The 12,035-nt window shown below is 32.0% G+C and overlaps 1 protein-coding gene across 3 annotated transcripts; it reads left to right on the forward strand.

The window, feature by feature from the left end:
* The first annotated feature begins 5,309 nt into the window (after positions 1-5,309).
* LOC139846673 (SURP and G-patch domain-containing protein 1-like protein) lies at positions 5,310-10,168 on the forward strand. 3 transcript variants are annotated; one of them, XM_071836158.1, is made up of 9 exons: positions 5,310-5,426; positions 6,471-6,857; positions 7,196-7,322; positions 7,522-7,628; positions 7,992-8,108; positions 8,324-8,461; positions 8,573-8,752; positions 9,536-9,714; positions 9,913-10,168. In XM_071836158.1, exons 2-9 carry the CDS (start codon positions 6,494-6,496, stop codon positions 9,937-9,939), a joined length of 1,239 nt encoding a protein of 412 aa, XP_071692259.1. In that variant the 5' UTR covers positions 5,310-5,426; positions 6,471-6,493; the 3' UTR covers positions 9,940-10,168. The 3 variants fall into 3 exon arrangements, with proteins under 3 accessions (XP_071692259.1, XP_071692261.1, XP_071692260.1); XM_071836160.1 differs by having other exon boundaries at positions 5,379-5,426; positions 6,455-6,857; XM_071836159.1 differs by lacking the exon at positions 5,310-5,426 and having other exon boundaries at positions 5,567-6,857.
* Positions 10,169-12,035: the final 1,867 nt, after the last annotated feature.

The following is a 12,035-nucleotide window of genomic DNA, read 5'->3' on the forward strand; positions in this document are numbered from 1 at the left end:
AGTTTCATGTTCATAATAAAAATCATTTTCTCAGAATAAAAACTTTTAAATCAAAGTTTATCATAGTTTTTAATTAACTAACCCAAAACAGCCTGCGGTGTTACTACGACGGCGTAAATCCGGTTTTACGGTGTTTTTCGTGTTTCCAGGTTTTAAATCATTAAGTTAGCATATCATATAGATATAGAACATGTGTTTAGTTGATTTTAAAAGTCAAGTTAGAAGGATTAACTTTTGTTTGCGAACAAGTTTAGAATTAACTAAACTATGTTCTAGTGATTACAAGTTTAAACCTTCGAATAAGATAGCTTTATATGTATGAATCGAATGATGTTATGAACATCATTACTACCTTAAGTTCCTTGGATAAACCTACTGGAAAAGAGAAAAATGGATCTAGCTTCAACGGATCCTTGGATGGCTCGAAGTTCTTGAAGCAGAATCATGACACGAAAACAAGTTCAAGTAAGATCATCACTTGAAATAAGATTGTTATAGTTATAGAAATTGAACCAAAGTTTGAATATGATTATTACCTTGTATTAGAATGATAATCTACTATAAGAAACAAAGATTTCTTGAGGTTGGATGATCACCTTACAAGATTGGAAGTGAGCTAGCAAACTAGAAAGTATTCTTGATTTTATGTAACTAGAACTTGTAGAATTTATGAAGAACACTTAGAACTTGAAGATAGAACTTGAGAGAGATCAATTAGATGAAGAAAATTGAAGAATGAAAGTGTTTGTAGGTGTTTTTGGTCGTTGGTGTATGGATTAGATATAAAGGATATGTAATTTTGTTTTCATGTAAATAAGTCATGAATGATTACTCATATTTTTGTAATTTTATGAGATATTTCATACTAGTTGCCAAATGATGGTTCCTACATGTGTTAGGTGACTCACATGGGCTGCTAAGAGCTGATCATTGGAGTGTATATACCAATAGTACATACATCTAAAAGCTATGTATTGTACGAGTACGAATACGGGTGCATACGAGTAGAATTGTTGATGAAACTGAACGAGGATGTAATTGTAAGCATTTTTGTTAAGTAGAAGTATTTTGATAAGTGTATTGAAGTCTTTCAAAAGTGTATAAATACATATTAAAACACTACATGTATATACATTTTAACTGAGTCGTTAAGTCATCGTTAGTCGTTACATGTAAGTGTTGTTTTGAAACCTTTAGGTTAACGATCTTGTTAAATGTTGTTAACCCAATGTTTATAATATCAAATGAGATTTTAAATTATTATATTATCATGATATTATCATGTATGAATATCTCTTAATATGATATATATATACATTAAATGTCTTTACAACGATAATCGTTACATATATGTCTCGTTTAAAAATCATTAAGTTAGTAGTCTTGTTTTTACATATGTAGTTCATTGTTAATATACTTAATGATATGTTTACTTATCATAGTATCATGTTAACTATATATATATCCATATATATGTCATCATATAGTTTTTACAAGTTTTAACGTTCGTGAATCACCGGTCAACTTGGGTGGTCAATTGTCTATATGAAACATATTTCAATTAATCAAGTCTTAACAAGTTTGATTGCTTAACATGTTGGAAACATTTAATCATGTAAATATCAATCTCAATTAATATATATAAACATGGAAAAGTTCGGGTCACTACATCTTTGACCAAGTAACTTATACAAATCGAAATCCACAAACATAAATGACAAATTTAAAGTTAAAAATAAACAAGTTAAAGTTTGGATTCATACATAAAGAGATATCAAGTCACAAGCTTGAATCTCCATGAAATGAACTTTAAAGTTCCCACACTTGAACATAAAAAGGATCTTAAAGTGTTTGATCCTTAAATTTGTTACAAGTTCATGTAGAACCAAAAGCTACAAAGCTTTGATCCTTGTTCTTGCTTCTTTATCATAAAAGTGATCAAAGGTTGCAAGATAACATGAGGATTGAAATTATAAACAAAATCCAAAAATAAATAATGATGATGATGATTTACGGTTTTGAAGGAAGAAAAAGAAGAGAAAAAGAATTAAAATCTTCAAGTTCTTCAAGAAAAGTTAGAGAGAATTTGAGAGAAAAGAAGTGTGTGTTTTTGAAATGAAATGAGAGTGTTTGAAATGAAATGGTGGTGTTGGTGGTGACCCTGTAGGCCGACGGTTGTAGTGGGGGTGTGGGGGGGATCATTTGCTTGCTATTGGATGGTGGTACATGGTGGTGGTTGTACATGTTGGGTGACATGGCAAAAGATGTTAAAACATGTAAGTAATGGTACACTAGCATGCTTAATACTTGTCTTAATATCTAATGGACTTGTCTCATGTAGTAATGGGCTAACTAGTCCATTAAGTGAGTCCATTAAGTTAAGTAGGTTGGGCCTTTAATTAACTAGGTCCATTAAGGTGTTAGGTCCATTAAAACTAACTAGTAAGCATTAGTAACCACTAAGCATAATTAAGAAACCATAAAGCTAGGTAATTGTCATAAATAAATAACAATTATGTTTACGTAATCATAATATTCCAATTATGACCAAAGTTTAACGTGTACCAAGTACGTAGCTCGTTTTAAACGGTAAGTGACACTAACGGTCGTAAATGCATTCAAGGATCATGTTAAGCACTTAATATCACGTTGTAAGGCATTAACGAAAGTAATTAACATAATTAATGACCCCAGAATATAATCTATCACAGTACGCACAAATACGCAGTTTCGTAAAAGTAATAAATATAAATAAAAGTTGAAAAAGTCGGGTCGTTACATGTAACACCTTCGAACCAGGCCTAGCTGTAAGATTACTATTTTGCCCTTAAGATTTGATCAAGTGTGATTTGTATGTTTTAATTTTAATTATCTATGTATAATTATTTGATTGTTTGGTTAAGAAGAGTTTGTGACAAAGGTCATAGAACATGTTTGCTAATTTAATTTGGACTCCGTTAGGTCCGCCTAACGAAGTACGTAAGAGTTCAGATAACTGTTAAATATCCGTGTGTTGTGGCGTATGGGTTTTAACCCCTTTTATAATATGTATTTGCTTCATTTTTCACTTTCCTACTCTAGAAAACTCTTCTCACCATACCTAACCTTCATCATCTCTAAACCCTAATCTCTAATCTCGTTTTTAAGCACTTGTTTGTTTTGGAAATCAGTTGATAGTGTTGTCTGTGATTTAAACAAGGTATGATTTGTCCAAATTCGTGTCTAATCTAAGTATAAGTGGGATTTTGGTTTGATTTTATAAAAGTTCAATTTAGTGTCAAAATTTTACAATTTAATGATGTTTTTGTGTAAAACTTGAGGGTTTGAGTCTCAAAATGTTGTGTGTATGATTTATGTTCGGTTTTGAGGTCAAAAACAGGTCCTAGAACGAGATTTGGTGATTATGGCTCGATATTTGTAGTTTACTGTTGCTGTTACCGACGACCTGCATCCATACGGATGCAGGTTGTATCTGTACAGATGGATTTTGCATCCGCACGGACAGGTTCACGCAACCGTACGGATTGAATATACCAAAATTAAACATGAAGGAAAAAAAAGAATTAAATAAAATTCAAACACAAACCCTCCAACGGTCAAAAATACCACCGTCTGTGGCTCGACTTCGAAGACCGACGACGAGATCGACGTCGGCTCGGTGTCGACCGACGGTTTATCCCGGTGTCGGTGAAGGGCGACGACGAAGATGGACTGCAGTCACCAAGTGCTCTAACATACTACGAAGTACTATTTTTAGTTTTATTTATCAGCTCATAGCATGTCATAAGCTCATAACATACCACTATTAATATTTCTTTTAATTTAATTCTAAAAGATTAATGAAAGGCTAATATAGTTCATATCTTGTTTCGAGCATTTTACTGTATATAAGTTATTTTTTAAAATTTAATTTGAAAGATTAAAACATTAATACTTTAATTTAATTATTATTAGGGAAAAATTATGGAATCTTAAATTACTAGTGAAATGAGCGGTGGAATCACAGATTTGTTTAAACGAAACAGTTTAATGATATGTTTTAGGTATTAAGTGAACGTAAATGCTAAAGTCATTTAGTTTAATGACCCGTAGAACCACAGAGTCCGACTAAAAAACTCATCAGCTGAACATTTCATCAAACACTTAAAATGCATATTAAATTAAACAATACATATTCAATCATAAGAGATAATATTGGTTGTCATTTTATTTTAAAAGTGTAAATTAAAATATAATTTTAGAATTGGTCATTCTGCCTAGCTTTTATACTTTCTCATACTCAATTCAAAATAATTAATTAAAATAATTCCAAATTATTTAATTTTAATAATTAAAATAATTATTAATAAGATTTAATAATAATAATTAATTAATAAGATTTAATTTTAATTCAATATTATTTAGATTAACGACATCACCCACCATGTTTAGATTTTTTTTCTTTTGTTTTTTTGATTTTTTTAACAAAAGAATTAGCCTTATAATGAAATCATCATTATAGAAATTTAATAGAAACTATAGATGTCGATTTAGTGGATTTCACGGAGTTTTTTACAATTTTTTTAAGTACGATACAGAACAGATAAAAAGATTTAAAAAGATATACTTCATCCGTCCCAGATTAATTGTTCCCACACAAAAATCACATAGTTTAAGAAAAAGTGAATGTTTTTTTTTTTTTTTGCTTCATTGTAACATTTTTTGTTTATTATTAATATATTTACCAGGTGAGTACCTTTTACTCAAAAAAGAAAAAATGACTGTCACAAGTACCTTTTTCTTTACTTTTTCTTTACTTTACATTTTTACCTTCCATCAATTAATTAGAAAACTCTTTTACTTTTGTAATTTATACATATATTTAATTGTGGTAAATGGTGTCAACCTATGATTGGTTGACACCATGCGTTAATAGTAATTTTTTTTTTTTAAAACATGATTTGCCCAACACCTCCCAAACCACTAACCTAATACCATCCAGATCCCCTGACCCGCTCCACCAACCCGACCTGAATACCCGCTACTGTAGCTACAATACCTCTTTTTTTTCGAAACCAACCCGCAGCGAATGCGCGGGCAAAAAACTAGTTTAACTAATTGATGAGGGATAATATGATAAACTTGACTAAATTTACTTTTCATATTTAGTAGTAACTATTAATCTGAGACATTCTGAAATAGAATAGTGGACGATTAACGTGGGACGGAGAAAGTATAATTTCGTACGATCATAACATTCCGTTCGTAGCATTGCACATGTAATGCTACAATCGTTCTAACTATTCTATAAAAGTACAGGGACGGTGAATGTAAATTAAAAGAAGATGAAGGAATACATATAAACTAAAATTGATACAAACAGCGCACAAATCATCCGTTCATTGTCACACGTTCCTGATCCGCCCGCAAATTTGTCAAATCAATAGGTATGTTTTTCAATTCATAATCTGTATTTATTTCAATTAGAATATCAATTATCATTGAATTCAGAATCTATCTTTGTCTGATTCATTATCTCTGCACTGTTTAATCCGTCAGTTTCAATTATTAGGGTTTTTTTTTTTTTTAGTTGCGTGTAACTAATGCAATTTGAGTAATCGAGTTGAAATTTGATCGTTTATTGCATATGATTGGACGTATGATTTCCTACGATTATGTTTTTACGGTTGAATTTTTATCATATTTTCAATTTATTGAAGTTTTCGCAACCTTAATTTCTCCAAAAATTATTCATAGTTTATTGATGTGGCTGTAAGTCAAGTAATTAAATCATTGAAATTAGGTTCATGCATCGTATTAAGAAGTGTGTAAATAACAGACCAGTATAAGCAATTGCCATGAGATCAGTTTGCTAAGGTAATTAGGTGAGAAATTAGGGTTAGGTATGTACTCTTAGGCCCTGCTTGGCTCACGGAATCCAATTGTATTCCGGCGGAATTGGAATTGGAATTGTATTTAGACACGCGTCCTGTCTAAATACAATTCGAATTCCGCCGGAATAATCCCATTGGATTCCGTGAGCCAAACGGCCCGTTACAGGATGTTTCTTTCATAAACCAACGGTTTGGTGCATTTTTACATGTTTATGTTTGTCAGGTAATAACTTATATATGTGATCTTCAAGAAACTTGAGTCAATGATCTTTAATAATATGTAAATTTATAACTACATAGGGGTTTTCGGTTGACCCTTTGGTACTTGGACTAATTGGATCTCGGTTCTTATGAACTTCGTTTGGTCCCTAAAAGTGAAACTTAGACCTGTCATTTGATAGAATAAAACTGTTTTGTGTGTTAATTGTTCAAAGGTCTACAAATATGTATGCTTTGTATGTGTTACTATTTACATTTGTGTAAGCATGTATCTGCATGTTATTTAAACTATGGGATGTGCAAGTTCACTTGCACTTCATTTTCTGATTACTCTGTATATTGTAAGCTTACTTGTGAATCAGTGGTTTCTATAAACAGAAAGTAATTCTAGGCTCAATCTAATGGAGAAAGAAAGGCTATTTGTTAATGATGGTTCATTCATGGAGAGGTTCAAACAACTTCAGCAAGCTAAGGATCTCGGACATGATCTAACTGTATCTGAGTCTCCTAAACCCAAGCCCGTTATAAGTACTAGTGGCTCTAAAGCTAGTAATTATAGCAAAAACAATAAGACTCCTTCATCTGGCAAACTTGCATTTAGCCTGAAACAAAAATCAAAGCTTGTAGCACCTGCTATCAAGCTAAGTGAAGATGAGGAAGAAGAAGATGAGAAGGATGCTGGTAAAACATCAGCTGGGGGATCAATAAAAAGGCAAAAGTTGGATCAATTTGATTCTTATGATCAGACATTAACACAAGTTGTTGGTAATTACTTCTTATATTCTTCAACCTATGTCTCATTATGTTTATTTTAACTAATATATGATTGTGCAGCTTATTCATGTGTTAGTAGTTGGTGAAAGTCCTCAGTTTTGTAAAGTGAAAAGTATTTGTAAGAGATTATCTAAAAAATGGTGTTAAGAGGACAAAACATTTTTGAATTACTTTTGTGTGATGAATGCAGCTAATACATATTACATGTGTCTACATTGATGGAAGGAGATGTTGAATGACAGATTTGGAATCTGTGGCAGCCTGCTACAAGAATAATTTAGATTCCGATTCCATTGTTTTGATTTAATCGGTTCTTAAGTGAAATGCAGCACCTCAATGTCCAAGTGATCCCGCAGTAAAGAAGGCTGCAGAAAGATTAGCAAGTTTTGTTGCCAAAAATGGAAAGCAGATTGAGCATGTCACACGTCAAAAGAACCCTGGAGATACCCCATTCAAGTAAGTTTGTTACAGTTACAACAACTATAACTAGATGCTTGTAAGCTTGTTTATACATACATGTATAGTATCACACACATATACATATACTTTTAGGGTGGTTAAATAAAGTTGGATCTATATGTATGTACATAGAAACAGACATTGATGTGCTGAGAACAGAAAATATCTAAAAGATGATGTTCTGATTTGTTTGCAGATTCTTGTTTGATGAAAGCTGTGCTGATTACAAATATTATGAGTACCTACTTAATGAAGAGGAAAAGGCTCTGGCACAAACTATGGGCTCTCAAATAACACATACAGGTTTGTGCGATAGCCCTAAATGCTATTTATACATGTAATTTTTTGCTAAACCGAAATGTATGCCGGGTATAGGACATACTATCTATATTTGGATAAGACTCCCGGTTGAAATGGTCTCACTGTAATACTCTTAGTTTGACAGTCATGTATTAGACAATAAAACTTTTAAGAGTCCACTTTTTGAAGAGTTTTGACTTTTTTTTTTTTTTTAATAAATTCTGTATACAATTGGACATTGTGCCTATGATTGAAATGTTAGTGGTCATATACATTGTAATTCTTATAGTATTTGTTTATTGAGTTGTACAAGAGCAATTATTACTTATTGCACATCTTGAGTTGTACAACCTTTTTTTGCAACAGGTACTACCAAGCCTACTTTAAACAGTAGTTCTCAAAGGTCACATCAACCACATCCAAATTATCAGACCCCTGCTTCTGCTTTATACGATGCTACAGACAGTGCGCAATCTGATCATGGTAACTTATTATTATTTCTCATGTTTCTTTCTTTTCATGTTCTTTTACAGGATACGTTGCACGTATGCTGTAACTATTGGTGTGTGTTATAGATCAAACACGTTTAGTATATTGTAGTGCTTGTAATGTGAAAATCTTTATGCAAATCTACAAGGTAACTCTTTTACAAATTTAAAAATTAGCTGATGGCTGTAAAATGACAATTCTTGTTGTAGGTGAAACCAATGCTCCATCTGCTTCAGACCCGATAGCTATGATGGAATATTATATGAAAAAGGCTGCACGAGAAGAAAAGAGAAGACAGCCTAAATACTCGAAAGACGAAATGCCCCCTCCTGCTTCTCTTCAACAAGGTTTATATTGTGGATAACCTGTCTTTGCTTTTTTATTTTTTTCTAAGTTTCTTATCAGTCTTTTACATAATTGTGTTTCTTATAATTCACTTTTTTTTTCTATCTCTATAGGTTCTGGTAAAAGGGGTCATCATATGGGTGACTATATACCTCTTGAAGAGCTTGATAAGTTCATGGCGAGCTGTAATGATGTTGCTGCACAGAAAGCAGCTAAGGAAGCTGCAGAGAAAGCAAGAATCCAGGCTGACAACGTTGGCCATAGGCTTTTGTCCAAGATGGGTTGGAAAGAAGGTATTATTTTTTGTCTTTTTAACTTTCATTTTTCCCGTATAATCAGTTTTTCCAGTTTTCATGAAATTGGCTAGTTATATGTTCTATTTAGGCTATGTCGTTAACTATATGTATGATATGCTATTTTACATGCATTCTAGATTTAAGGGAATTGGGTACTGGTTTTAATTTGGATGCAAATGAATTTTTATGTCTCCATCTATATCAATACCCGAGTCTTACTCATTCCGAGTTGATTTTTTTAAGAAAAAAAAACTATTTAGCATAGATGTGGCAATTTTAGCCCCATTCATTTGAGATTTTAATTTTTTGTTATTGGATTGATGGATAAAGCTAAAAATATATACTCAACTTACTTTAAATAGAACTGGCCATATCGGGTTAAATGGAACGAAACGTGGCCTTAAATGATTTAAGTGCTTACAACCATCTAGCTTATATCAAAATATAGATTTTATGTATCTATATATACAGGCTTGTGTTTAAGTTGTGAGCACAAAACATGTTTTACACGTTTGAACACTTTTAAAATCAAATCGTAACTTCCGATAAACTGAGCATCCGAAGTTTGGTTTTGTAAAATTAGTTAAAAAAATAGGTCATGATATCTTTTCTTTTAAGGTTTTGCTGAAAAAAGTTCAGTTCTTTTGAGAAAAGACCTTAGACAGATCAGTATTGATAGTATAAAGACTGCAGATGAAATTATTTAGAAAAAACAAAGTGTTTTGATATCATATTTAGTACATACATTGGTTATTTACAAAATTCATGAACGACTTACAGGGGAAGGACTTGGAAGTTCGAGTAGCGGCATAGCTGATCCAATAATGGCTGGTAGCGTGAAGAAAGATAACTTGGGTGTTGGGGCTTCAAAACCAGGTGAAGTAACACCTGATGATGATATATATGAGCAGTATAAAAAACGTATGATGCTCGGTTACAAACACAGACCAAATCCCCTGGTAAGAAATTTTTTCTCTTGCTCTCTTCAATTATGAAGTTGTAGTTATAGTTGTTAATATAAATATTAATATTAAATATTAATACTAATATTAACTGAACAATTTGGAGAAATGTAACTTAACGAATGAGTTCTTTTCTAAGAAAATCGGTTTTAGAAGCTCAACTCGTGTTTCCTAACTTAATGTGCTGATTTGCAGGGTAATCCTCGGAAGGCCTATTACTGATTGATAAAAAGGGCATCAGTGCTATTAAGAATGTACTTACCTTAAAGAGACAGAAACTAGAATTTGGTGGTCTATTGAATAATAATATATATGTATTGTATGAAAAACTTGGAATATGTGCTTGTGCTTTTATTTTTGATGTATGTATTTTTGTTGGATATCTTATGGATTATAATATCTGAACATTTCCTTTACTTGATTTTGCCCCGAACTCTTTTGTTGCATTGTACGATGTGGGCTGTTACAAAGTCTACAACATAAAACTCATGGATTCAAGTTGAGCAACTTTTGTTGCCGCTGCAATATGTAGTTGCATTGTGTTATTGAAGATCAAAATTCATTAAGCTAGTCGAACAGTGTGTTGCACTCACCTTTGTGTATGCATGCAAAAAAACTTGTACTAGCACAATTTTATTTGATAGGTGGAATATTGTTTTTAAAGTTTCGGAGAAAGTTAGCTGATCTCAAAGCTTTGTGAGAATCCGATATTAAACACTAGAAAGATAACATAGATATATAGCATGTTATCGGGAGAGGAGATCTGTCCGTGGAGGCTTTCGCAGCATTCGATGATATAATGACACGTTTGGCCGATGAGAGCGCGTCGGACAATGGATCCACCAATGTGTTACCGTACAAGATAGAGAATCGGTCCGGAAGAATACTTTGAAAGAGACTGTAACGACCCTGGTTTTTCCATCTTTTATTAATAATATTTTATTATTAATGCTTGCGCTTTAATGAATGTATATTTTATTCCATTTACTTGTTACCATACATGACTTTACATGTCCCGATTTCGTCTCTGTGACACACGTACGTTTCACGAATAATATTTTCGAATATTATTTACATTCATGATTTATTTTTATTAATCATTTTTAATTAACTAATGTTACTAGTTAATTACTTGGGCTTTATTTATTTAATTGTCGATTACTTGCTTAGACTTGGGCTTTCATTAGTGGACTCATGTTAATGGACTTGGAAGCCCACCCTACTCCTCTTAATGGATTAATTAGGAGCCCATTTGTTACTAGTAACTTATTAAGCCTTAACTTAGATTAATTAGTGAATGGAATCTAGTTACATGCATACTTACACCACTTTCTCATACCAATTTGCTTTAATACCATTCCAAGCTCTCACCATTCTCCCACATTTGAAAGTTGGCATGTGACTTGCCTCTTTGGGACACCCCTTGACCGTCGGGCAACAATGATGTGGGAGGGAGTGTCGTTTTCAATTTTTGGTGACTTATTTACTAGCATCTCATCTCATTTCTTCACACACACATACTTACATTTTCTCTCAACTTTTTCTCTCATCTTTTCTCTCAGTTTTGTAAATAACATGAACTACTTTTTCTTCTTCTTTCTCCTTAACAAAACCGCCACCATCATTCATCAATTACTTGTTCTTTGTTTGTGATTACTTACTTGTTGTTTGTTGTTGTTGTTAAAAATCAAACTTTCTAGTTTATTCTTCATATCATCTTGTTCATACAAGAACCAAGGAGAATCAAGTTTATAGTTTGATTCCTCCATAAAACTTGTTAAAGAAAAGTTCATGAGTTTTAAAATCATACTTGTGTTCATGTTAGTAAACTTGAGATTTACTTTCTTAAAGATCAAAGCCTTGACTTGAATCTTTCTAAGTATGAAAAACCATGAACTTATTACTTGTAGATTTAGTTTATCTCTTCATTTTATGTACTTTAAAGTTGTGATGTTGTTAATTTGGTCAAGTATTACTAGTTAATCTTGATCTCATATTTCTTGAAACTAAAAGTTAACTTTGTAAGTTCAAGAACATGGAAGTATAACTTTCTAGTTATAACTTCATATACTTATGTTGGATCTAAGTTTATATAACTTATTGTCTTCTAATTTTGTTGTAAATAAGAGCTTACAAGCTTACATACATTTTTCAAGTTAAAAATCTAAGTTTCATAACTTATGGTTTCATTAAAGTGTAGATCCAAGTTTTGTAACTTAGGATCTAACTTAAGAACACTAGATCTAGACTTTCTAGTCTAGGATCTTTAAGATCTAGATAAGATCTAAGTTCTACAACTTAAGATCATGTTCATTTAG

This window comes from Rutidosis leptorrhynchoides, chromosome 5 (genome assembly GCF_046630445.1).
Source record: "Rutidosis leptorrhynchoides isolate AG116_Rl617_1_P2 chromosome 5, CSIRO_AGI_Rlap_v1, whole genome shotgun sequence".
Taxonomy (NCBI): domain Eukaryota; kingdom Viridiplantae; phylum Streptophyta; class Magnoliopsida; order Asterales; family Asteraceae; genus Rutidosis; species Rutidosis leptorrhynchoides.

Coding starts and splice junctions, on each gene's coding strand:
- LOC139846673 (XM_071836158.1), top strand. CDS start 6,494: ATGGAGAAAGAAAGGCTATTTGTTAATGATGGTTCATTCATGGAGAGG. Junction 6,858..7,195: donor GACATTAACACAAGTTGTTG/GTAATTACTTCT, acceptor AGTGAAATGCAG/CACCTCAATGTCCAAGTGAT. Junction 7,323..7,521: donor CCTGGAGATACCCCATTCAA/GTAAGTTTGTTA, acceptor ATTTGTTTGCAG/ATTCTTGTTTGATGAAAGCT.